The sequence below is a fragment of the Natrix helvetica genome (assembly GCF_964273705.1).
Source record: "Natrix helvetica genome assembly, chromosome: 1".
Lineage (NCBI taxonomy): Eukaryota > Metazoa > Chordata > Lepidosauria > Squamata > Natricidae > Natrix > Natrix helvetica.
Window position 1 is genome coordinate 126,572,585 of NC_138548.1, and position 20,521 is coordinate 126,593,105.

At 42.0% G+C, this 20,521-nt stretch overlaps 1 protein-coding gene across 2 annotated transcripts; it reads right to left on the reverse strand.

Annotated features, from left to right (window-relative positions):
- Window positions 1-1,473: 1,473 nt before the first annotated feature.
- Window positions 1,474-19,134, reverse strand: CYP27A1 (cytochrome P450 family 27 subfamily A member 1). 2 transcript variants are annotated; one of them, XM_081934173.1, is made up of 9 exons: window positions 18,805-19,134; window positions 14,434-14,624; window positions 11,745-11,944; window positions 8,842-9,039; window positions 8,447-8,607; window positions 6,492-6,658; window positions 6,102-6,183; window positions 5,322-5,525; window positions 1,474-2,950 (listed from the first exon to the last, which is right to left on the reverse strand). In XM_081934173.1, the coding sequence occupies exons 1-9, from the start codon at window positions 19,036-19,038 to the stop codon at window positions 2,825-2,827; spliced, it is 1,563 nt and encodes a 520-aa protein (XP_081790299.1). In that variant the 5' UTR covers window positions 19,039-19,134; the 3' UTR covers window positions 1,474-2,824. The 2 variants fall into 2 exon arrangements, with proteins under 2 accessions (XP_081790299.1, XP_081790300.1); XM_081934174.1 differs by lacking the exon at window positions 18,805-19,134 and adding an exon at window positions 15,204-16,023.
- Window positions 19,135-20,521: the final 1,387 nt, after the last annotated feature.

Below are 20,521 nucleotides of genomic sequence, written 5' to 3' on the forward strand. Positions count from 1 at the left end.
TGTAAAACCCGCCCACTTTCAACTCCATTTTGTCAGATGTCCCAGAAATAAACAAACAGTGTGTGTGTTAGTTCTATTCACTAATAAACAGAATCTTCCTTTCCAATCAGCCTCCATTTTATTCCCAGCTTGAACTGGACCTGGTTTTTTTCTTCTTCCGACAGCAGCCATAAATTGGAGCTGGGTAGTAAACTGAAAGAAGAAAAGCTGCTGGGAATTAGAGCTCTCAGCAACATCTGGAGCCCATAGGCTGACTACCCCTGGTGTAAGAGTTGAAGTCTTGAAATCATTTTGAGTTTGAGGCCTATTTTTCTGTAGCTTTAACTACATTTACAATAGAATGATAGTGATGATGATAGCATAGCAGCTTGTTACCTTGACTGCTTAGCTACTTGGGTACCTAAACAAACAAACAAAAAAACCACTACTGTATATGACTACTTCGTGATCCTGTGGGACTATTTAAAATTTTGTTTCCAGTTTCACTTCATTACACTGACAGATGTGCTGCGTAGAGGCCAGAAATGCAGCATACCACTGCAACAGTCAGGCCTTGGACATTTTTGTGTTCAATTTACTGTAAATAAATACCTTGTGATACAAACCACTTTTAAAGCTCCAGTAATAATTTTTCTTCGTTTTGACCTCTTCTTCTATGAAAGTTTAGTAAATGTTTCTCTCTCTCTGTGTGTGTGTCTGTGTGTTTGCACATGCCAAGAATGACAACTCTTTGATCGATGTTTCCATGTTCTAAACAGCCAATGCCTGTGTGTGTGTGAGCACACGCCAAGACTTACAACTTTTTGATCAGTGCTTTCATGCTCCAGTCTGTGTGCACTCATGCATGTGCTTGTACAAACATTTCAGTAATGACTCCTGGTGACTGTCTGGACAAGCCCACCAATTTTTCCTAGCAAGGTTTTCAGAAATGCTCTGCAGTTACCTGCTTCCTAAGGCTGAAAGAGCCTGGCACAGGTCATCCAGGTGGCTTCATGTCTAAAGTGAGGCTAGATCTCAGTGTTTCTCAGTTTCTACCCAGGTGTTTTAATCTGTGGATCTAGAAAATCTAACAACAAGTTAGTTTGCTGATTTTTTTTCATAACAATTTGCTAGTGGTCAAATTTGTAGAGGCTTCTTAGAAATCAGATTAATGTATTTCCTACTAACAATATACTTCATAATTTATAATTTTTTTCATCATCATCTTTTCCTACAGAGAAACTTGTGTGGAAGTAAATTTTATTCTCCGATGTTTGCGTTGGAGATTTGGCTGAAAGACTTGTCACCTTCATGGCTAACTGTATGTTTGAATCTCTTAACTCCCTTGCTATATAGTATCCTGGTTTGAATATACTGTACAGTAAGAATTATATCTGAGTTGTGCTTCTTACATTTATATAGCATACAGCTAAAAAATAAGTGCTTTTTCTTGGATAATTCCAGTCATTCCACAAGCAATATTAAAGCTGTTAGTTGTTATAATTAGTGAGTATGTTTATTTCGTATGTCATCTTATGTGCTTTTCTGGCTATTTTTTATATTAAAATAAATGTACTAAGTACCTGTACTCTAACTGCATTAATGAAGCAAAGAATAACAAAACACAGCCTCTGAACCAATGATTGCCAACTTCTCCAGGGATCACTGGTAGCCTACAAAGATGTGATTCACAGATGGCACTTGTATAAGGTCTTCCCTGGCACTCTTATATGGAGCATGAACTTACACATGGAGAAAACCTGAAAGTGTAATGGTATCTTAAGTGTTTTTTTTCTGGTGAGACCAGTCTATCAGGGCAACCTAGTCTACCCAAATATGGGACGGAACAGACTGCTTCTGCTTCCACCTTTCAACCCCAATCCAGGACCCTTCGCAGGCAGTCGCTTTCGCGCCAAACTATTTTTTGTGTTGAATTTATATTTTACCGACAATTTTCTTTGTCGGTAAAATATAAATTCAATGTAAGTTACGTAACGGCATGTTCCCTTCTGAAATTTGCACTCAGTGTACAAAATCCAGGGAACACATTATACTCTCACTGTTTGAAGTGCAGTTTCCTGGCATAGCTCCTGTCTCTGCTCCCAGTTTGGGATACTTAGATTAGTAACATTTGGAAAAAGGATTACATTCTTTTCAAATAGAATGACGTGGCAATAGTCCCAAAGGTGCTTTTTCAACAGGCAACTGGACTTTCCTGTTCTTTGTTTTCTTCCTTCCGCCCCCCCCCCCCCTTTTGTCTTTGAAGACGTTTCGCTTGTGGCAATAGTATGAACCGCACATACTACATACACTTATCTGAAAGGAGGGAGCATGTAGAATTGAATGCATGAAGGCCTCCTCCCATCCAAAGAGGATTTTTAATTGGTTGAAGCAAGGTGTTTTTTTTTCCTGTTCAGTTGTATCAGATTCTCCGAAACCACCTGGACAAGTTCCTATAGTTTTTTTTGGTAAGGTTTTTCGGGAGTGGTTTGCCATTGGCTCCTTCTTAGGGCTGAGAGAGAAAGTAGCTAGCCCAAGGTGACTTAGCTTGGCTTGGTTCTGTACTTCTAAACTTGACCACTGATTATTGGAAGCCCAGGAACAGGAAAGCAGGACGCTGGCAATCAAACTTACGGGTGTACGGTTGCAAGGCTGCAAATGTTGCTTTTGGTGAACTGGATATAGAAAATCCACTACTAGTACAGGTAGGAGGGAGACCCCTTAGACTGAATCCTGCCTGAAGAGTGGAGCATCTCAAGCACTATGTCAGTACACCATCCCGGACACAATCCAATCCCAGAGCAGATTCTCTAGATCTCTGCAGGCTCTCGGGCTGAATAAAACATTAAGGCATTGTCTGTCGGTCAAGGAAATCCAAGTTAATAGGCTTGTCTGGCACCAGCACAATACGGGAGAGAGGCTTTACGTCAGTGCATTGCGGGTCTGGTCTGATGAAGAACTTCTGCGTTATCTGGAAGCAACCCAGAGAAAAATTGTGCATTATTTCATGAGCTTCTTGTCTGGTTCTACCTTGCCCTACATCAGTGTTTCTCAACCTTGGCGACTTTAAGTCCTGTGGACTTCCAACTCCCAGAATTCCCCAGCCAGCTGCCCTACATCCATTCACATGACATATAGTCCTCGATGTTCACTTAATGACCATTCAAAGTTACAACAGCACTGAAAAAAGTGACACGACCATGCTTCAGACTTATGACCGTGGCAGCATCCCCATGGTCACGTAATTTAAATCCTGATGCTTGGCTATTGACTCATACTTATGATGGCTGCAGTGTCCAGGGGTCATGTGATCCCCTTGTGCACTTAGCAACATAACTTTTGGGCTCAATTGTGGTCATAAGTTGAGGTCTACTTGTACTGATATTTATTTCTGACCTCCTGCATCTCATCATTTTATGTCAAAAGGGTTGCCAGTTTGCAATGTCGCAAGAATGATCTTTACCTCCTAAGCCATAGCCACTAATCAATTCATAATTAAAATGAGAGAATTCCCAAATGCACTTTGTTCTCTTTTCTACATCTTCTGGCATAGGGAAATCACTACTTCTCTGACTTTTGCTTTAGTTCTTGAAACGAGGAAGCTACCGTAGTATTATTGCAGCCCCTTTCTTTCTATTCCAACTACCCACTGAAGTTAAATCTATTACGAAGAGCAATGGGATAGGAAAGAGATCAGAAGATCATGAAGTTACTGGGTTTTCAAATCCACTGTACGCTTGAAGGATTAGATACAGAGAGTCCTTGACCTACCTCTACAATTGGGACCAACATTTCTGTTGCTAAACAAGGTGCCTGTTAAGTGAATTGTGCCCAATTTTATGATCTTTTTGCTGCAATCGGTTATTAAGTAATTTAGAGAAGAACAATATAGAAGATGATCAGGAGTTTGGAGGTTAAATCATATGAGGAACAGCTAAGGGAACTAGGTGTGTTCCGCCTAATGAAGAGAAGGCGGAGGGGAGACATGATAGCAGACTTCCAATACTTGTGGGATTGTCACAAGGAAGAGGGTATAAATTTATTTTCCATAGCACCTGAAGGCAGATAAAGAAGCAATGTGTGGAAGCTCATCAGAGGGAGATTCAACCTGAAAATAAAGAGGAATTTACTGATGGTAAGAATAGCTAATCGATGGAATGGGTTGCCTCCCAGAGTTGTGGGTGCTCCATTGCTGGAGGTTTTCAAGAAAATACTGGGATGTCTGGGATGGTATAAGTCAGGGATGTCCAAACTTGGGAACTTTAAGACTTGTGGACTTCAACTCCCAGAATTCCCCAGCCAGCATGGCTGGCTAGGGAATTCTGGGAGTTGAAGTCCACAAGTCTTAAAGTTCCCAAGTTTGGACACCCCTGGTATAAGTACACCTGCCTCAGGCAGGGGGTTGGACTAGAAGACCTCCAAGGTCTCTTCCAGCCATATGATCCTATGATTCTTCTTGCAGTTGTTAAGTGAATCATGCAGTAATTAAATGAGTCCAGTTTCCCCCATTGACTTTGCTGGTCAGCAGTTAACTGGGAAGGCCCTGGGCTACTGCAGCTGTCATAAATACATGCCAGTTGCCAAGCAGCTGCATTTTGATTAGGGGATGCTGCAATGGTTGTAAGCTCAAGGGCCAGTTGTAAGACACTTTTTTCCCTGCCATTGTAACTTTGTATGATTGTAAGTTGGGGACTACCTGTACTTTTCATCTAACCTACCTTCCACCTTCTGGGAAACAGCTAAGAATTGTACCATATTTTTCGGAGTATAAGATGCACTCCCCCCCCCCCCCAAAAAAAAAGAGTGTGGAAATGTTGGTGCATCTTATACAGCCACTTTTGGCTTCCCGAAGATCCCACATCCCATTTTTGTGAAAAATGGGCGAAAAACGGATCATTTTCCGCAAAAAACAGGACATTTTTGCCTTCTCTCCACCCCCCCAGAAGCACTCTGCAGGCTTCAGCAGGGCTGGGGGAAGGGAGAAATGCCCCCATTTTGGTGAAAATCAGGGGTTTTTGGCCACCCCTCAGCCCTGCTGAAGCCTGCAGAGTGCTCCTGGGGGGTTGAGGAGGACAAAAAATGTTTTTTCTTACTTACCTCTTTGAAATCTTGGTGCGTCTTATACACCAGTGTGTCTTACAATCCGAAAAACATGGTATATTTCCCCTACATTAACAGACAGCAAAAGTAGGGAGAAGGGTGGAATTCCTCTGATTTCCCTGGGACAGAAATCAGACTTGAATTCCAGAAATGAAGTTGGAATTTCACTTTATTTTGCAGTTAAGATATCACAGATCATACAGAGACTGGCACACGTACATTCACACGTAGAAAATACTTACCCTGCTAAGAGCCAGGTGCATTTCAAGTTCAGCAATGCGACGGCCCGCACAGGCACGGATTCCATAACCAAAGGGAATGGAACTGAAGGGGTGAGGAGACACCTCTCTCTGGTCTCGCAACCAGCGGCGTGGCAGGAAACGTTCTGGCTCTGGAAAGTTGCTCTCATCATGTGACATGCCATAGTGAGCCAGTACAAACAGGCTCTAAGCCCAATGGAAAGCACGGAAAAAAAGTAGAAAAAGGATTTCTGAGTAAGCCAACGGAGATACTGTTTTTTTTTCAACAAGGTTCTTCCTCTGGCCGATCTATGATGATGGCAACAAACATGGGCAGAGTGTATATGGGCATCGCTTCCATGTGGGAGAGACGACAGAATACTGGCATGTTTCCAAAATGCAAAAGCTTTCAGTAGGCAAAGAACAAACTCCTTGGTGTATGTGCAACAGGAACAGAGTGTGTGCCTTCAGCAACTGTTGGTATTGGCCAATAGTGAGTTCTCAGATTGCATAACTTACTTTGTATTCCATGGGAAAAAATATATCTTATAAATAAAATTGCTTTCTAATTTAATCCTTGATCCTTCTATATTCCAACCTGTCCATTTTCCTAGACTTTGCCCACCTCTGCCTAGCATGGACTGACATTCCTAAGGATGCTAGAATTCCTAGCATGGACTGCTATCGCAATGATTATGTTATGTTTCACATTCTTTCTGGTTTCTAAGCCCAATTCATTTAGAGATGCCCTGGTTGGAAAATCAATAATACACCAGCACTTACATCCTTCGGGAACCGGTATCCTTGAATGACAACTTCCTTCTCTGCAATAATCCGTGCATTGGTGGGGACCACAGGATAAAGCCTTTAAAGGGGGAAGTGGCAGATCAGTGGGTAACATTGCACAGCAGGAAAAAGTCCCTAATGACCTAGACCAGCGATTGCAACCCTTTTGGGTTTGGCTTGTGTCATAAGGTTCATCCCCTAGGACAGCTTGATGACCTTGGAGCAGTTACTCATTCTTGTGATAATGGTCCATTGTGGTTGTATTTGAGAACTATTGGTAGTTTCTTAAAAACCCAGGGTGCAAAATTGCAGTAGCAGCTACTCTATCCTTGATCTGAGGTTAAGGCTGCATCCTGCTTCTTTGCTCAATCATAGAGAGGCTCCTACCTGAGAGTCTCCTTGATTATTGCCTTAAGCAGAGGCATCTTGTTGATGTCCTTGGCTTCAGGGATTTGGTCTGTGGGTACCACATTGGCTATTTCCTGGTATAAAGCTTCCTGGATGTCTGGGTTTTTAGCCAGATGATACAAACACCAAGACATAGTATTGGATGTCTGAAAAGACCAAACAAGAGAGTAAAAGCTATAGGGCAGGGGAATGAACACGTATGTGTGATGACATCATCACAAATGCTGGGACTTGTGTCACGTGTCAGACGCTGGGACGCGCATGAATAAAAGCATTTGTATGATGATTTTGCTGTATATGTGTCATTGCTGCAAATTGTTGTAGATGCATTGCTTGTAAAAATGGTAGCAATCCCTAGCTAGGATCTTGGAACAGATGTAGGTTCTCAGAGCTATAAGGGTTATCGTAGATTGGCAGAGCCAAATTTCTTTCCCAACACTGTATGATAAAGAAAAAATGGCAGTTTTCTATACTGACACATTTCTCAAAATTAGAAATATATCTGTCCCCCACCCTCCTTTTTTGTTTGTTTGCAACAAGCCTATCTGTTTCTGTTCTCCTTAGTACTCTATCCCAACCTAAAAAGGATTACCAGTAGGTGTGCTTACAAATCTGCTACATACTCTTGCTTGGTTATGATAGGTAAATTTGTAGAGAGTTCCTTTTACAATCGAAGCTTAATCTTCAAATATACTAATTAAATAAAAATGCTATACAAGATATTCAGTGCTAAGACTGGTAAGATTTTTCTAGATATTCCCTCTTATTGAAAAGGAAAACAAAAAAGGAATGTTATTCTCAGCCACAGTCATCAGTTCTTTTGTAACAGCTGGTTTTTCCAGACATTTGGGGGAAGGCTCAGAGTTTAGGGTAGTTTATACAGAAGAAGCAACAGGTTCAAAATGACATTACTTAAGGTCAGAGAATCAGAAAATGGGTTGGAAAGGCTATCTGGAAATGAGAAAATTACTGCCATTTAAAATGGCCAACAACTGTGTATCACTGTGGTTCTTCTGGAGTGTGTTAGTATGAAAGTGTAGTAAATAAAACAGACAATTCAACAAGTAGACAAAAAAGTTTGAGTTTGTACAAAATAGTTTCCTATTTATGCTCTAAAAGAATACTCTTAAACATCTGGTGCAGTCATAGCAAATGTTTGGGCTCAGTGTGTCAAAAATTTGGAAAATGCCTAACTTGACTCTGCTCCCATATTGTACATGCACACACATCCCTCCCCCCAAAAGATAAACAATTCTATATCGCCCCAACCTCCCCAATCTAAGCCACCCTGTACAGTGGCATTTGGTAGGGCAAAAGCTAGGCCTGAAGTAGAGGCCCAGGTCTTGACTTCAGCCGTAGGGCCACTGCTGCCACTCAAAAAGGCCATTTCATACCATTCCCCATTTCCCTTGCAGCCCAGCTCTCCCCAGGATCTGCCACATAACTGCTTATCTTTATGTGATGTTCTCTTTCTGTTCACAGGCCCCTGCAATCTGAGGCTGCTGTGGGTCCCACGAGGCTTTGGTCTCGAATCAGCTGCAGAGAATGGTCTCCAAGTGGCTTCTGCAGTCTCAGAAAACTGTGTGAAAGCATGCCCCTTTCTCATATGATTTTCAGAAGGTCCAGAGTCTGTACGACAGCACACCCCATTCTCATGTAGCCTCTTCAGCCTCAGAAAATCACATGAGAACAGAATGTGCTTTCAAGAATAGTTGAACATTGGGAAAACATTGTGGTGTGTCACCTTTGACACTCATGTTATAGGTCTCCATCACTGTTCTGGTGCATATTGAGGCTTTCAAACAGTAGTGTGAGGAATATAGGCTGATCAGCAGGTGACAACATGCTCAACAACGTGACAAGTATTTACCACCACTTTTGCTCCTCAAGCATCAGGGCACCCATATAGGAAGAATAGGAAGTCAATGTCCTACCGTGTCAACACCAGCCAATAGCAGCTCAGTTATGCTTCCATATATCTCTTCATTACTAAGCCGCCCACTGGTAAGCAAGTACGTCAAGTATCCTGAAACTTCCTCACCCCGTTCCAGACGCTTCTCTAAATCCAAAGTCTTCTGATCAATCAGTTTTTTCCCTACAGCATGAAAGAGCTTTGGTTACTGATGGTTCACAATATTGAGACTAGCAAGACAGTATCCATTATAATGGACATGTTTTTGTCCACTGATTCCTTGGCTATGCAAAGAAGCTTAAAGAAAATACAAATTACCCAAGAGGAACACAGACAAATGTCAGCTCCTTGGATGACATCAAGCTGATTTGAGTAAAAATTCAGAGAGTTATTTTCAAATCCCCATCACTCACGTACCAAAGCCAAAGATAGTATCCCAGCCTTGTAGGTAGCGGTTAAAGAAAGGCAGCATGTTCCGTGTCCATTTGGGTAGGAAGGTTACAAAGACAGAATTCCTGAACATATATCCAATAGCATCAATGAAATTTTTTGTTTCAACGGGCATCTGTTTCTCTAGACAGCCAATGCGGGTCTCAAAAAGAATATAGGAGATACCTGGAGGTGGAAAATGCATGAGTCATATAATTATGCACAGTGGCAGCCATTAGAAAAAAAAATGGGTCAGATAAAGGTGAGATGTGGGAAGAGTGCCATTAGTCATAATGAAAGGTATTGCGGTTATGCTTCTGATTTGTATAAAAGTACTGAAATGGATGATACTCCAGTAGGCAGAATATATTGTACAGTGGCCATACTGATAATTAGGCTCTGCCTCATGTTAAGGCATCTTTCAGTCTAGGCTTCCAGAGGTGTTGCATTTCAGCTCCCTTAATGTCCTAGCCAGCAATTCAGATTCATAAATGAAAACAGGAATCTTTACTTGAATTTTATAATAGATTGCTTTGGCTAAATCCCACTGGTCAAAGTTCATCCCCTTTATGTCTTTGTGGGGATAGAGAATAGAATAGAATAGAATAGGAGACAAACTGTATAGATAGACAGACTGTGTGTATCAGAGGTAGTATTCAACAATTCCGATTGGTTCTGGAGAACCTGTAGAGGAAATTTTGAGTAGTTCAGTGAACCAGCAAATACCATCTCTGGCTGCCATCTATTCGCTATCTCCCGAGTCCCAGCTGATCAGATTCCCAGCTGATCGGCTGGCTCTTCTTCTGTTGCCCTGCACAGGAGAACGGAGCTGGAAAGCAGCTTAGTGGGGTGGGGTAGAAATGGAGATTTTGCAGCATCCTTCCCCTAGAATGGGGTGGGAAGGGAATGGGGATTTTGCAGTATCCTTCCCCTGACACGCCCACTAAGCCACACCCACAGAATTGGTAATAAAATTTTTTGAATCCTACCACTGGTATGTATGTTTGTGTATACATACATACATACATACACATACAGATGGATGAATGGATGGATGGATGGATAGATAGATAGACACACAGACAGACAGACAGATGTGTAGATAGACTGTGTGCATGTATATATGTACACACACACACACAACCATACAGACAATGACATATTTAGACCAGAGATATCTTTACTAGATATTATCCCAGAGAAATTTAAGAAAGGGGATATCTAATTGATTATACATGTACCTACAGCAGCAAGAATCGTATTTGCCCAAAATTGGAAATTAAATAAGCTACCAACAGATGAGGAGATAGTAAAAAAAGATATTAGATTGTGCAGAGATGAACAGGTTGACAATGAAAATGAAGGATAAGAGGAATCGGAGTACTTCAAGACATGGAGAAGATTTTATGACTGGCTAGAGAAAGGGAACTAGAAAAGAAAGTAGGAATAAGATATAGAACCCAGGCGATGCACTGTTATGGAAAATGGGGGGAGGAAGGGGAAAACAGAAAAGAAAATATTAAATACATAAGTATATATATAATAGAGAGATACAAAGAGGGGGAAAATATAATTAGGATAGATTAGCGAAGGCAAGGGAACAAGAAAAGATACCAATTATATCTGGGTTTGCCGAAATACCATCCCAAGGAAACATAAACTGAGATCCGAAAGAGACACCTATAATAATAGAAAAGAAAGAGAGAGAGGAGGAGAGAATGAAAGGAAGATGGGGGAAAGAAGAAAGAGGTAAGGAGAGGAGGATGGAAGGGAGAGGGAGAGAAGGTAGATAGGGGAAGAGGAAGAATAGGAGTAGGAGAAGCGTAAGGGAAGAAGGAAGGGAAAGGAGAGGAGGAAGGAGGAAAGTAGGGAAGGGAGGGAGGGAGAAAAGAAAGGCAAAATAAGGTGGTGTTACAACAGGAGGAAGGGATGGTAAACAAAGCAAATCAAACTGTATATGTATATTATAACCTATAAAATGGAATAACAAATGTATAAGAATGATAAATGTAAAGAAGAAAAATAATTATGTGAATGTATACTTAAAATGGTATTAAGAGAATAAAAAAATATTTTTTTTCTGGAAAGAAAACCCATATAGACACAGACAGACAGACAGACAGACAGACAAATAGATAAATGATAGATAGACAGAGAAACAGTGTAGAAAGACAATGTGTATGTATGTGTGTATATTTGTATACATATTCACAGACATATACATATATGTACAGACACAGAGATAGATAGAAAGATAGTGCAACTCTTCATGCATTCATCCATCCATCTATCTATTGCAGAGATAGGGAAAAGGAAAATAGAAATCAAGTGGCTGCAGTAATATCACCATCTATCTATACTTTAAAGAGTGCAAGTAGATCAACTTTCTAGATGGCAGGGAAATCAAAATAATTAGGTTTGGCCATCTGTATTAAAAGGCATAAATTTTTGTGAGTGACAGATTGATCTTCCCCTCTCTTCCCCCTCTGCCTCACCCAAATTTCAATTCTACATCCATCCAATGTCAACCTAGTCATTTTGTGCCTCTGATGAAGTAAACTGAAGGTTGTACCTTTTAATAAAATGTGTCAGAAAGGAATGTGCTACTGGATTTTTCCTGCTTTTTGGCACAGTAGACTAGCCAGTTTCCCTCCTACAATGTCTATAATGAGGAACAGCTTAGCAGGAGGAATGCAATCTTTGCCCTCTACTGCAGTTCTAAACAAAATACTTCTGCATGCAACCTTTTCTCCTGGTGCAACCACAATCCTAAGAAAATGACTCAGTAAACCGTGGTTAAATAAATCATAAGAGCATCACCTGCAAGAAACAGCCTCAGAAATACAAGAACTCATAGTTCATTCTAGTATCACCACATGCTATAAACCTACCTTCTAAGGCAAATCGGTACAATAAGTTGGCCATATCTTCAACTTTTACTCCAGAGGAACTTTTACTTCTCTCATCTTCAAGGTGCACAATGAGATCAGACACCACTTCATTGATGGCATCTGCATAGAGCATAGCCTCTGAAGGCTTGAGCATCCTCTTGTTCAACACCTGCCGTAGATGGTGCCACCTTTTTCCATCCCTAAAAATGAGAGAGATGTTTTGTTAGCCCTTTGAGGTAGTCCAGGCAGGAAACCAAAACCCTGAATGTTAATACTATCTGGCTCAGCGGTTAAAGATACCGAGTTTGTCAGCTGGAAAGTTGACAGCCCGGGTTCAAGATCTAAGTGCTGCACAACAGAGTGAGCTCCAGAGATAGTATTCAGCCAGTTCTGACAGGTTCTGGAGAACTGGTAGCGGAAATTTTGAGTAGTTCAGAGAACTGGCAAATAGGCTGGCCCTGCCCCTGGTGCTTCCAGCCTCCCAGCTGATCTTCTTTTGTTGCCCAGAACAGGAGAACTGAGCTGGAAAGCAGGTTAGTGGGGTGGGGAGGGAATGGGGATTTTGCAGTAACCTTCCTTGCCACGCCCACAAAGCCATGCCACTCCCACAAAGCCATGCCCATAGAACCAGTAGTAAAAAAAATTGAATCCCACCATTGGTGAACCACATAAGCACAGAAAATGTCTTTGGACAATGTTGGCTCCCTCAGCCAAGAAACTAAGATGAGAACCCCACGCTAGAGTTGGACATGGCTGTACAGGGAAATCATTACCTTTACTTTATGGTAAGTTTATAGTAAGAGAATCTTCTTGCATGTCTGAAAGCACCTCTCCCTTCCCTTGCCATTACTTTCCACAGAAATAGGAAAGGTCAGTTTTGAGATGCTTTATTAAATTACACTTCTGGTTTGGGCTTAGAGTTAGTTTACCAGAGTGTGGCCTAGGCCGCAGCTCTTCCTCCTGTCTTCCTCCTTCAGAGGCTATGCTATATGCAGGTTACGATATTTTCACAGCCCATTACATATGTAGAGTATGTGTGGAATCAGATGAATTACATACTAGAATCTATTGGGAGAGTTAACTAGCAGACTTAACTAAACTAGCTTGGTGTGATTAAATCTCTACTTTGTTTATAAGGCTTCTTTTACACACACACACACACACACACACACACACACACACACCTACCTTGTCACTGCGTTAATTGGTTTGCCAACTTGTGCTTATATTCTGAGTTATACAGTAGACTGAACTGTTTCTTATCTGACATGCGTCAGATAATACGTCACACAACTAGAGTTTTTTCCACCTCTGTATTTTTTATTTTCTAGATATAGTAAGTTTTTCTTCTTTTTCTCTTCAAGGCACCTTTTTCTTAATCAGGTTAGGCTTCTATATATTATATATAGATGTTTATATGTTTTACTTTGTGAATATCTCTACACACACATAAACAAACCCCGCACATAACCCACAAGTTGTGACATTTATTTTAAGGAAATATTAATTTATTTTAATTAAAAGATTAACACATTAGCAATCATATGAGTTATAATCTAAAATATAGAGCAGCGATGGCGAACCTTTTTTGGCTCATGTGCCACAAGTGGGGGGAGCGCAGGAGGGTCGTGTGCGGGCGTGCCGCACCCATAATGCAATGCGCGACCCCCCAGTACGCATGCGCCCACAACAGGCGCTCCCCCCGGATTTTTACATACTTTTTTCGCCCTCCCCAGGCTCCAGAGGCTTTATAGGAGCCTGCGGAGGGCGAAAAGAGCCTCCCCCGCCCTCCCAGAGGCCCTCCGGAGGCTTCAGGGATCATCCGGAGGCTTCCCTGATGCCTTCGGAGAGCTTAAAACGACCCTCCAAGCAAACCGGAAGTCACGCATGCGCACTGGCCAGCTGACAGGGCAGTGGCTCACGTGCCCTGACAAATGACTCCGCGTGCCACCTGTGGCACGCGTGCCATAGGTTCGCCATCACTGATATAGAGGATGCCAGCTGATTAGAAGACATTTGGAGAATTTGCACAGTACTGTTATTTAGATCAAAGATCTACAGTAATGCTAAGACTTACATGACATTTCTGGGGGGAAAGTACTATTTAAATAATATTTACATCTTCTTCCTTACAGATTCAAACCAGGTACCATGGCTGCACAAATCATGCTCAGGAATTAGCCCTAAGAAGCATAGAGTTTAATTCAGCTTCCCCCCCAAAAATGAGTTGCTCTCAGTTAATTATGCAAGCATTCTCAGGAGCTAGAATGAAATGTGAGTTGCTCTTCCACATATTTGAAAAACATAATACATTCCGTGACCTCTACGCAGGCTTGATTTCAGTTTACCTAATTTTAGTCATAAATTTAGATTATGTCTTGATTATGATAAATTACTTAAATTTAGATACAATAATAATTGTACATAAGTCGTGCACTGACAAATAAATTATCATGATGATGATGATGCCTAAGGAAAGACACACACGTCATGGTACGGGCTGTACTGGGGCTAGCCGATACAGTAATTAGATTCTTTGATGCATAGCAATTGATTCATTTTCATTCTTATGTGCAGATTATAGATAAACTTTGGGTGTAGCTACGCATCTATGTGAATTCATATTAGAAGTCTGTTTGTTTATTTAATTTCTGGATAGATGTGTGGTAGGTAGCTGCTTGTCACTCACTCAGTGAAGGGGCCGTATGATAATTGCCGTATGTCTCGATGCTCCTTCCAAAGGCTCATGTCACTCCGTATTGGGTATTTTCCTTCCTGACGTAACAGCTCCTCTAAGATTTGTGGACTTCCAATGTTAATATTAAGATAAGGACCAACAACAGACTTCCACATGGGGCCATACCTTTTCTTGGAAATGATCTGGAATAGAAAAAGTAATGAGGTCATTTGGAGGCTGTCAAGAAAAATAGGATACATTTGTGTGTGTGTGTGTGTAGGTCATTCATTGCTCAGTGGAATAATTGTGTGGAGTCAGTTATTCAGACTGATCCAGTTCTTCAAGCTAGAAATCAGGGAGTGGGCTTTCCAGGGAGAAAACTTATTCTTTCCCTTCACCTGCTCGCTCCCTCTCCCTCCCTCCCTCCCTCCCTCCCTCCCCCCCTCTCCCAGCTTAGAAAGAGTGGCAGATAAATTGGGGGTTGAGGTCAGTCAAAACTATTGCCAATCTCAGCAGTGCTAGCTTCCTGTATGGTTTTTCTCTTTCACCTCGTAAAATATGAGTACTGCAGCAAAGTGGGGGTGGGGGTGGGGGATGACCAGGAAAGAAACTAGAATAAGATGGGAGAGGAAACACGGCTGCTGGCTATGGAATATCAAGTTCAATACTAAAACAATTGGTTTGTGTTATATGGATGAATGCAAGTGGCAAGTAACACATTTGAAACATTTCTCTTTTGAGTCGCAACCCCCCCAGTCCCTGTAATCAGTTTCTGCACTTGCCTTGTTCCTTTGTCCAAAAGCTCAATCTGAGCTGTTTCTAGAATAGAAATGAAATCGATCTGAAGATACACTGAGTTCTCATTTGTATGAAAATTTAAGGAAAGAATCACAGATTCCCCAGCCTTCCCCCTTCTCTAGGCAGCTTTAATGATATCCAAATTTATCAATGTATATTTCTAGCTAAACACAAGATTATAGTTTACAAGATGTTTTCATATCAAACTGGGAGTGTAACTAATGCTCTCCAAGGGCAAACATCCAGGGCCCCAAACAGCGGAGAAACTGGGACACAACCTTCTGTCTCAACTGCAAAAGTGGGAGCTCACGACATGGGGTGATGGAAGCCCTGTGTTTTCAGCCCCAAACTCTTGCATATCTTTACTCTTTGTTCTCACCTGATGTGGCTGTGCTTAAAAATAAAATCATGTCATGAAACTTGAATTTAAGTGGTTTAATTTTTGGAACAATTCACAAGCGGCCTCACAAACTAAGCTGTTTAGTTACTACATAGATTCTTAGTAGCTAAGAAAGACACTGGCAGCTTTCCCAAAATAGATGTTTTCTATGAAAACAGCCTTTTTTTTGTTCCTTGTAAACTGGCAGTTTTGCTGTTGATTGAGTTCAAAGGATGTCCCCGAGGTCCAATGTGTGCATAACCTGTGATGTCAAGAAACCATTATTGTGCCAATCAGATTACAATATTTGTTTATGCTTTGGGTATTCTAAAAACACACAAAGAATCTCCAACCTGGTATTTAATAAAACATAATTATATTTGCTGAATATTTGTTTCAACTTGGTAAATCATGTTTGGCACTTATTTCCCGACAGGAGCTAACTATGGATTCTAGTAGTAAAGCCAACTAACTGCATATGATGTTTTTCAAACATGATATTCCCAGCCCATGTTTAGTGCCCTGTCACGTCTTATCTGCTGTGGTGCAATAAAACTGCCTTTTTAAAATCTGTTAGTTTGGAACCCAGCACTTTAATCTGTACATCTGAACTTCTTGCAACAATCTGCTAGGGAAAGCAGAGAAAACAAATAAAGTTCCGAACAATCAGGCTGATAAGTAGCCTGCGCTGACAAAGGAATTTAAGTACTTGGTCATATTTCTTGATTTTAAGTGAAAAGGCAGATGACATATTTATTCTGGTCTAGCCACTGAGTCCATTTTCTCTCCTGATAATTCTTCCAATATCCTTTTTGTATAGGGAATAAAAAACAAACAAACAGAAGACATCTAGTAGGAACTGTTGTAATTAACACATTTTATTAAATTAACTTTTTTGTGAACAGCGTCCTCCTGGTTTATCACTGTCAAAAACTAATACTGGTCTTCTGTCATGTTTATATTTAGTGTAAAGGAGGGAAACATTATCTTTTTCTTCCAGAAGAGGGTCACATTCCTGGAGGACACTTTCTCTGTCCCATATCAAAAATGCTAACAATGAATAGTACTGAAATCAGAAATGAGGAATAGAATTAGAGTAGAGTAGAGCAGAGTACAGCGTTCCATGTGCCTTCGGCATTTAGTTGTGCCGGCCACATGACCACAGAGACGTCTTTGGATAGTGCTAGCTCTTCAGCTTTGAAACGGAGATCAGCACCGCCCCCTAGAGTCGGGAACGACTAGCACATATGTGCGAGAGGAACCTTTACCTTTTTACAGTATAGCAGAGCAGGAATAAGACTAGAGTGGATGAACTCAACCTTTTCCTACTTCTAATTCATACATCTTTCTAAACTTCCTTTCCCCCTTCCAGGAGATGTCTTATGTCCAAGTCCCCAAACATCCTGAAAATGCAAAAAATGAGTTGACTTGCTTTTGAAGTCTCATTTTATGATTTGAGGAGACCATTGGAAATTAGGACACAGGAGATGTACAATTCAATTTTAGAGTGTAACAACAACGGGACATTTTATTTGCATAACCTATGATGGATTCAAATTTAGAATGGAAATGAAAAGTAGTGCTGATTATACCCTAGGACATGGGTTTCAAACTCGCTGTGTCATGCTGCGTCACGTTTAGTCATGCTGGCCACATGTCCACAGAGACATCTTCGGACAGCGCTGGCTCTTCGGCTTTGAAACGGAGATGAGCACTGTCCCCTAGAGTCGGGAATGACTAGCACATAGGTGCAAGGGGATGTTCTGCAACATTTTCCCCATTTGCGGTACCAGGGTGGGCGTGGCCTGCTCATGATGCATCTGGCCCACGGGCCGCCAGTTTGACACCCTTGCCCTAGGAGATCCTTCCCCCATCTGGTGCCCTTCAGATGTTTAAGATTTCAATCCACTTGCCTCAAGATGGCTATTGAACATAATTGTTTGATGTCAGGTTGATGTCTTGAAGGCATCAGATGGGGAAAATTTCTGCTGGAGCAATGCTCCACCTTAGGATAATATAAAGCATCTGCAGATGTAATCTATTTATTTACATTTAATTAGTTATTTAACATGACACACTTCTGAGCAGATACCTAAAATTATCAAGGAATCCTCTAACCATTTGAAACTTGACAGTTTTAATTTCTGGTTGCATAAAAGTCCCAGAAGTGTGAAGCTCCCTAATGCCTCTTGAAACACATCCCTTCTGTCACATATTTTGATTGACATGGATCATTGTTTTAATACTTTCTCCTGTCTGAACTCTTTCTTTCTTAACTTGTTGACTTTCAGAAGCTGTGCCATAGACTATTGGTACTGAATGGAATGCTGACGCCAGGCAAAGTTTTGTTTGATCTACCAACGTCATCTTCCAAATTATTGCAAATAATGGGATGGAGCTCATTAAATGGTTAGTATGAACAGGTGTTGTCATCAGGGAGGTGGAGGGTTATTTTATTATTTTTCTTTTTATTATTTTTTATTATATGGTGTTTTTATATTTTTGTAAGCTGCTTTGAGTTGCCATGTAATAGTAGGTGGCAATATAAATTTTCTAAAGAGATAAACATAAATAAATACGGCTTTGAGGGGTCCTGGGTGCTCTCTGAGCCGCCTTGTTTTCTTGCAAACATTTTGCAAGAAAGTGAGAGAGCATTTTCTCTAGCACTGATGATGTGACCTAGTTGGGGCAATGAAACTTCTGCAAGAAAACCAGCTGGCTCAGAGAGCACCAAGGACCCCACATGTCAACCGTGAGCTGCAATTAAACACAAGTGCATCTGAGCATAAGCAGAGTGGCTTTCTGCTCACTCCATCCTGATCCTCCCTAAATCACTTCCGTGGATGCTGCTACTACTACTACTACTACTACTACTACTACTACTACTAATAATAATAATAATAATAATAATAATAATAATAATAATAATAATAATAATACCACGAGCTGGGATCACCCAGAAGCAGCAAAAACAGAGCTCCATTCTTCGGCAGCACCCAGTGTTTTTCCGGGACTGGTTGTCGCCTGTTTGTGTTTTCCAACTGGCAATCATTTGGCTGGTTCGCTCATCGCCAGACAGCCGTGCAGCCTTTTTGGCTACTTGAGACCAGCGACGTAGGGAAAGAGAGCCAAGCTGTTCCCTCCAGAGATCTCCCCACTCCCCCTCCCCTTCACCGCCCCGGAGGCTTCCCCGGTGGCCTCATCACCTGAAGTTGGTGCGTGTGCAGCAAGTAGCCTCTCACGAAGAGCCAATAGAGGGTCCCAAGGGAGCCCATCCCGGGCAACTCCTCCGGCCTCTTTAGCCGCTCTTCATGCCGGGAGACCGAAGCTGCCTCCGCAGCGCTGGAAGTAGCCCTCCAAAGGGGAGCCGGGCGGGGTAGTCCGGGCGGCGATTGCAGGCAGCGCCCCAATCTCCCGCCAAAGCCGCTCCATTTCGCCATAGCGCGGCTGGATCGCCTAAGCAGAGAAAGAAAGTGGAAAAACAGTAAAGGGACTTGACTTCCAGCCAAGCGCGGGAGGAGCTGTCCAAAGACGTAAAAGAGAAAAAAAAATAGAAGCGGGCGGACCCAGTTAAGTAATAGCCATCGATTCTTCGTGGACTCGCTTTCCCAAGAGGCCGTGGGCGGGCAATTCAGGTTCAAAAACACCCTTCCCCGCCCATCACCTGTCGGATCCAGAGATACGGAGATAAGGTTGCGTTCGGGTTGTTTTGAATCACGACGTCCAGTTCTACCAGTTGCGGAAGAGTCTGCAAGGCCAGAGCAGAGGCGACTCTGACCATACTTTCCGATCAAAACCCCCTCCCCGGTTCCTTCCTGTAAGCCAGCGGAGGGACAATTCGCATTGTGGGGCAACCGAAAAGTTCGTATTGTCCTGGCCAATCGCACTGAGATTCTAGGCTACCTTCGGTTTAAAGTGGGTTCGAAAATTGTTGCAAAACAAACCGAAGGAGCAGCACAATTCAGCATCTTAATCCCGAGTCGCCTCTCCGGACTGAAGCAAAACATGCCTGCCGCATTTGTCAATGGAAAGATGCTTAAAAGGTTCCTCACACTATTAGGTTTAACTTTACCAGAGAAACCGTTTTCAAAAAATGAGAGTTGCTTGGCATGCAGAAGCAATTAAAGGATCAGATTTTATCTGAAGGCAGTACAACAAATAAGGGGCAAATTCTCTTTCTGTACTTCCTTCTTTCAGCTTCTCCCATGAAAAATATGTTAACTCAAGGTCTAGAATTTAGATGAAACAATGCATCTTCAGTGGTAGGATTCATTTTTTTTTACTACCGGTTCTGTGGGCGTGGCTTGGTGGGTGTGGCTGGGGAAGGATACTGCAAAATCCCCATTCCCTCCTGATCAGCTGGACGGGGGTGGGGTGGGTGGGGCAGAGAATAGATGGGGGCGGGGCCAGTCAGAGGTGGTACTTACTGGTTCTCCGAACTACTCAAAATTTCCCCTACCGGTTTTCCAGAACTGGTCAGAACCTGCTGAATACCACCTCTGCTCTGCCTGTAAGGAAGCTGTACATGGAAGGAGGACATTTAAATGTCGTCCACATGTGTTCTCATACTCCTACATCCTCATGTGGAAGTGAGAGTCAAGGCTGCCTTAAACTGAGCTGAATTCCTGAGAAAGGACATGGGCAAGTGATTTATTGTTCCACAAGAGGGAAATTATTTGCCACTACCTTTTTCCTGACATGTTTTTTGACTTCCCAATCTACCCTGCAATCCTGAGCATCTGTGATGACCTTCATCCTCACCCCACCCATTGACATCCAAACCTTTTTCCCCTTTGAGATCAGCAATGTGCTGCCGTTTGACCGGACATCAGTAGGCATCAGAATGGCTGAAACAGAGCATCCACATTTGTAAGCTCATTCTGCCCGAAGGCAGGCAAAGTCATAAAAGGATTTTACTGGTTC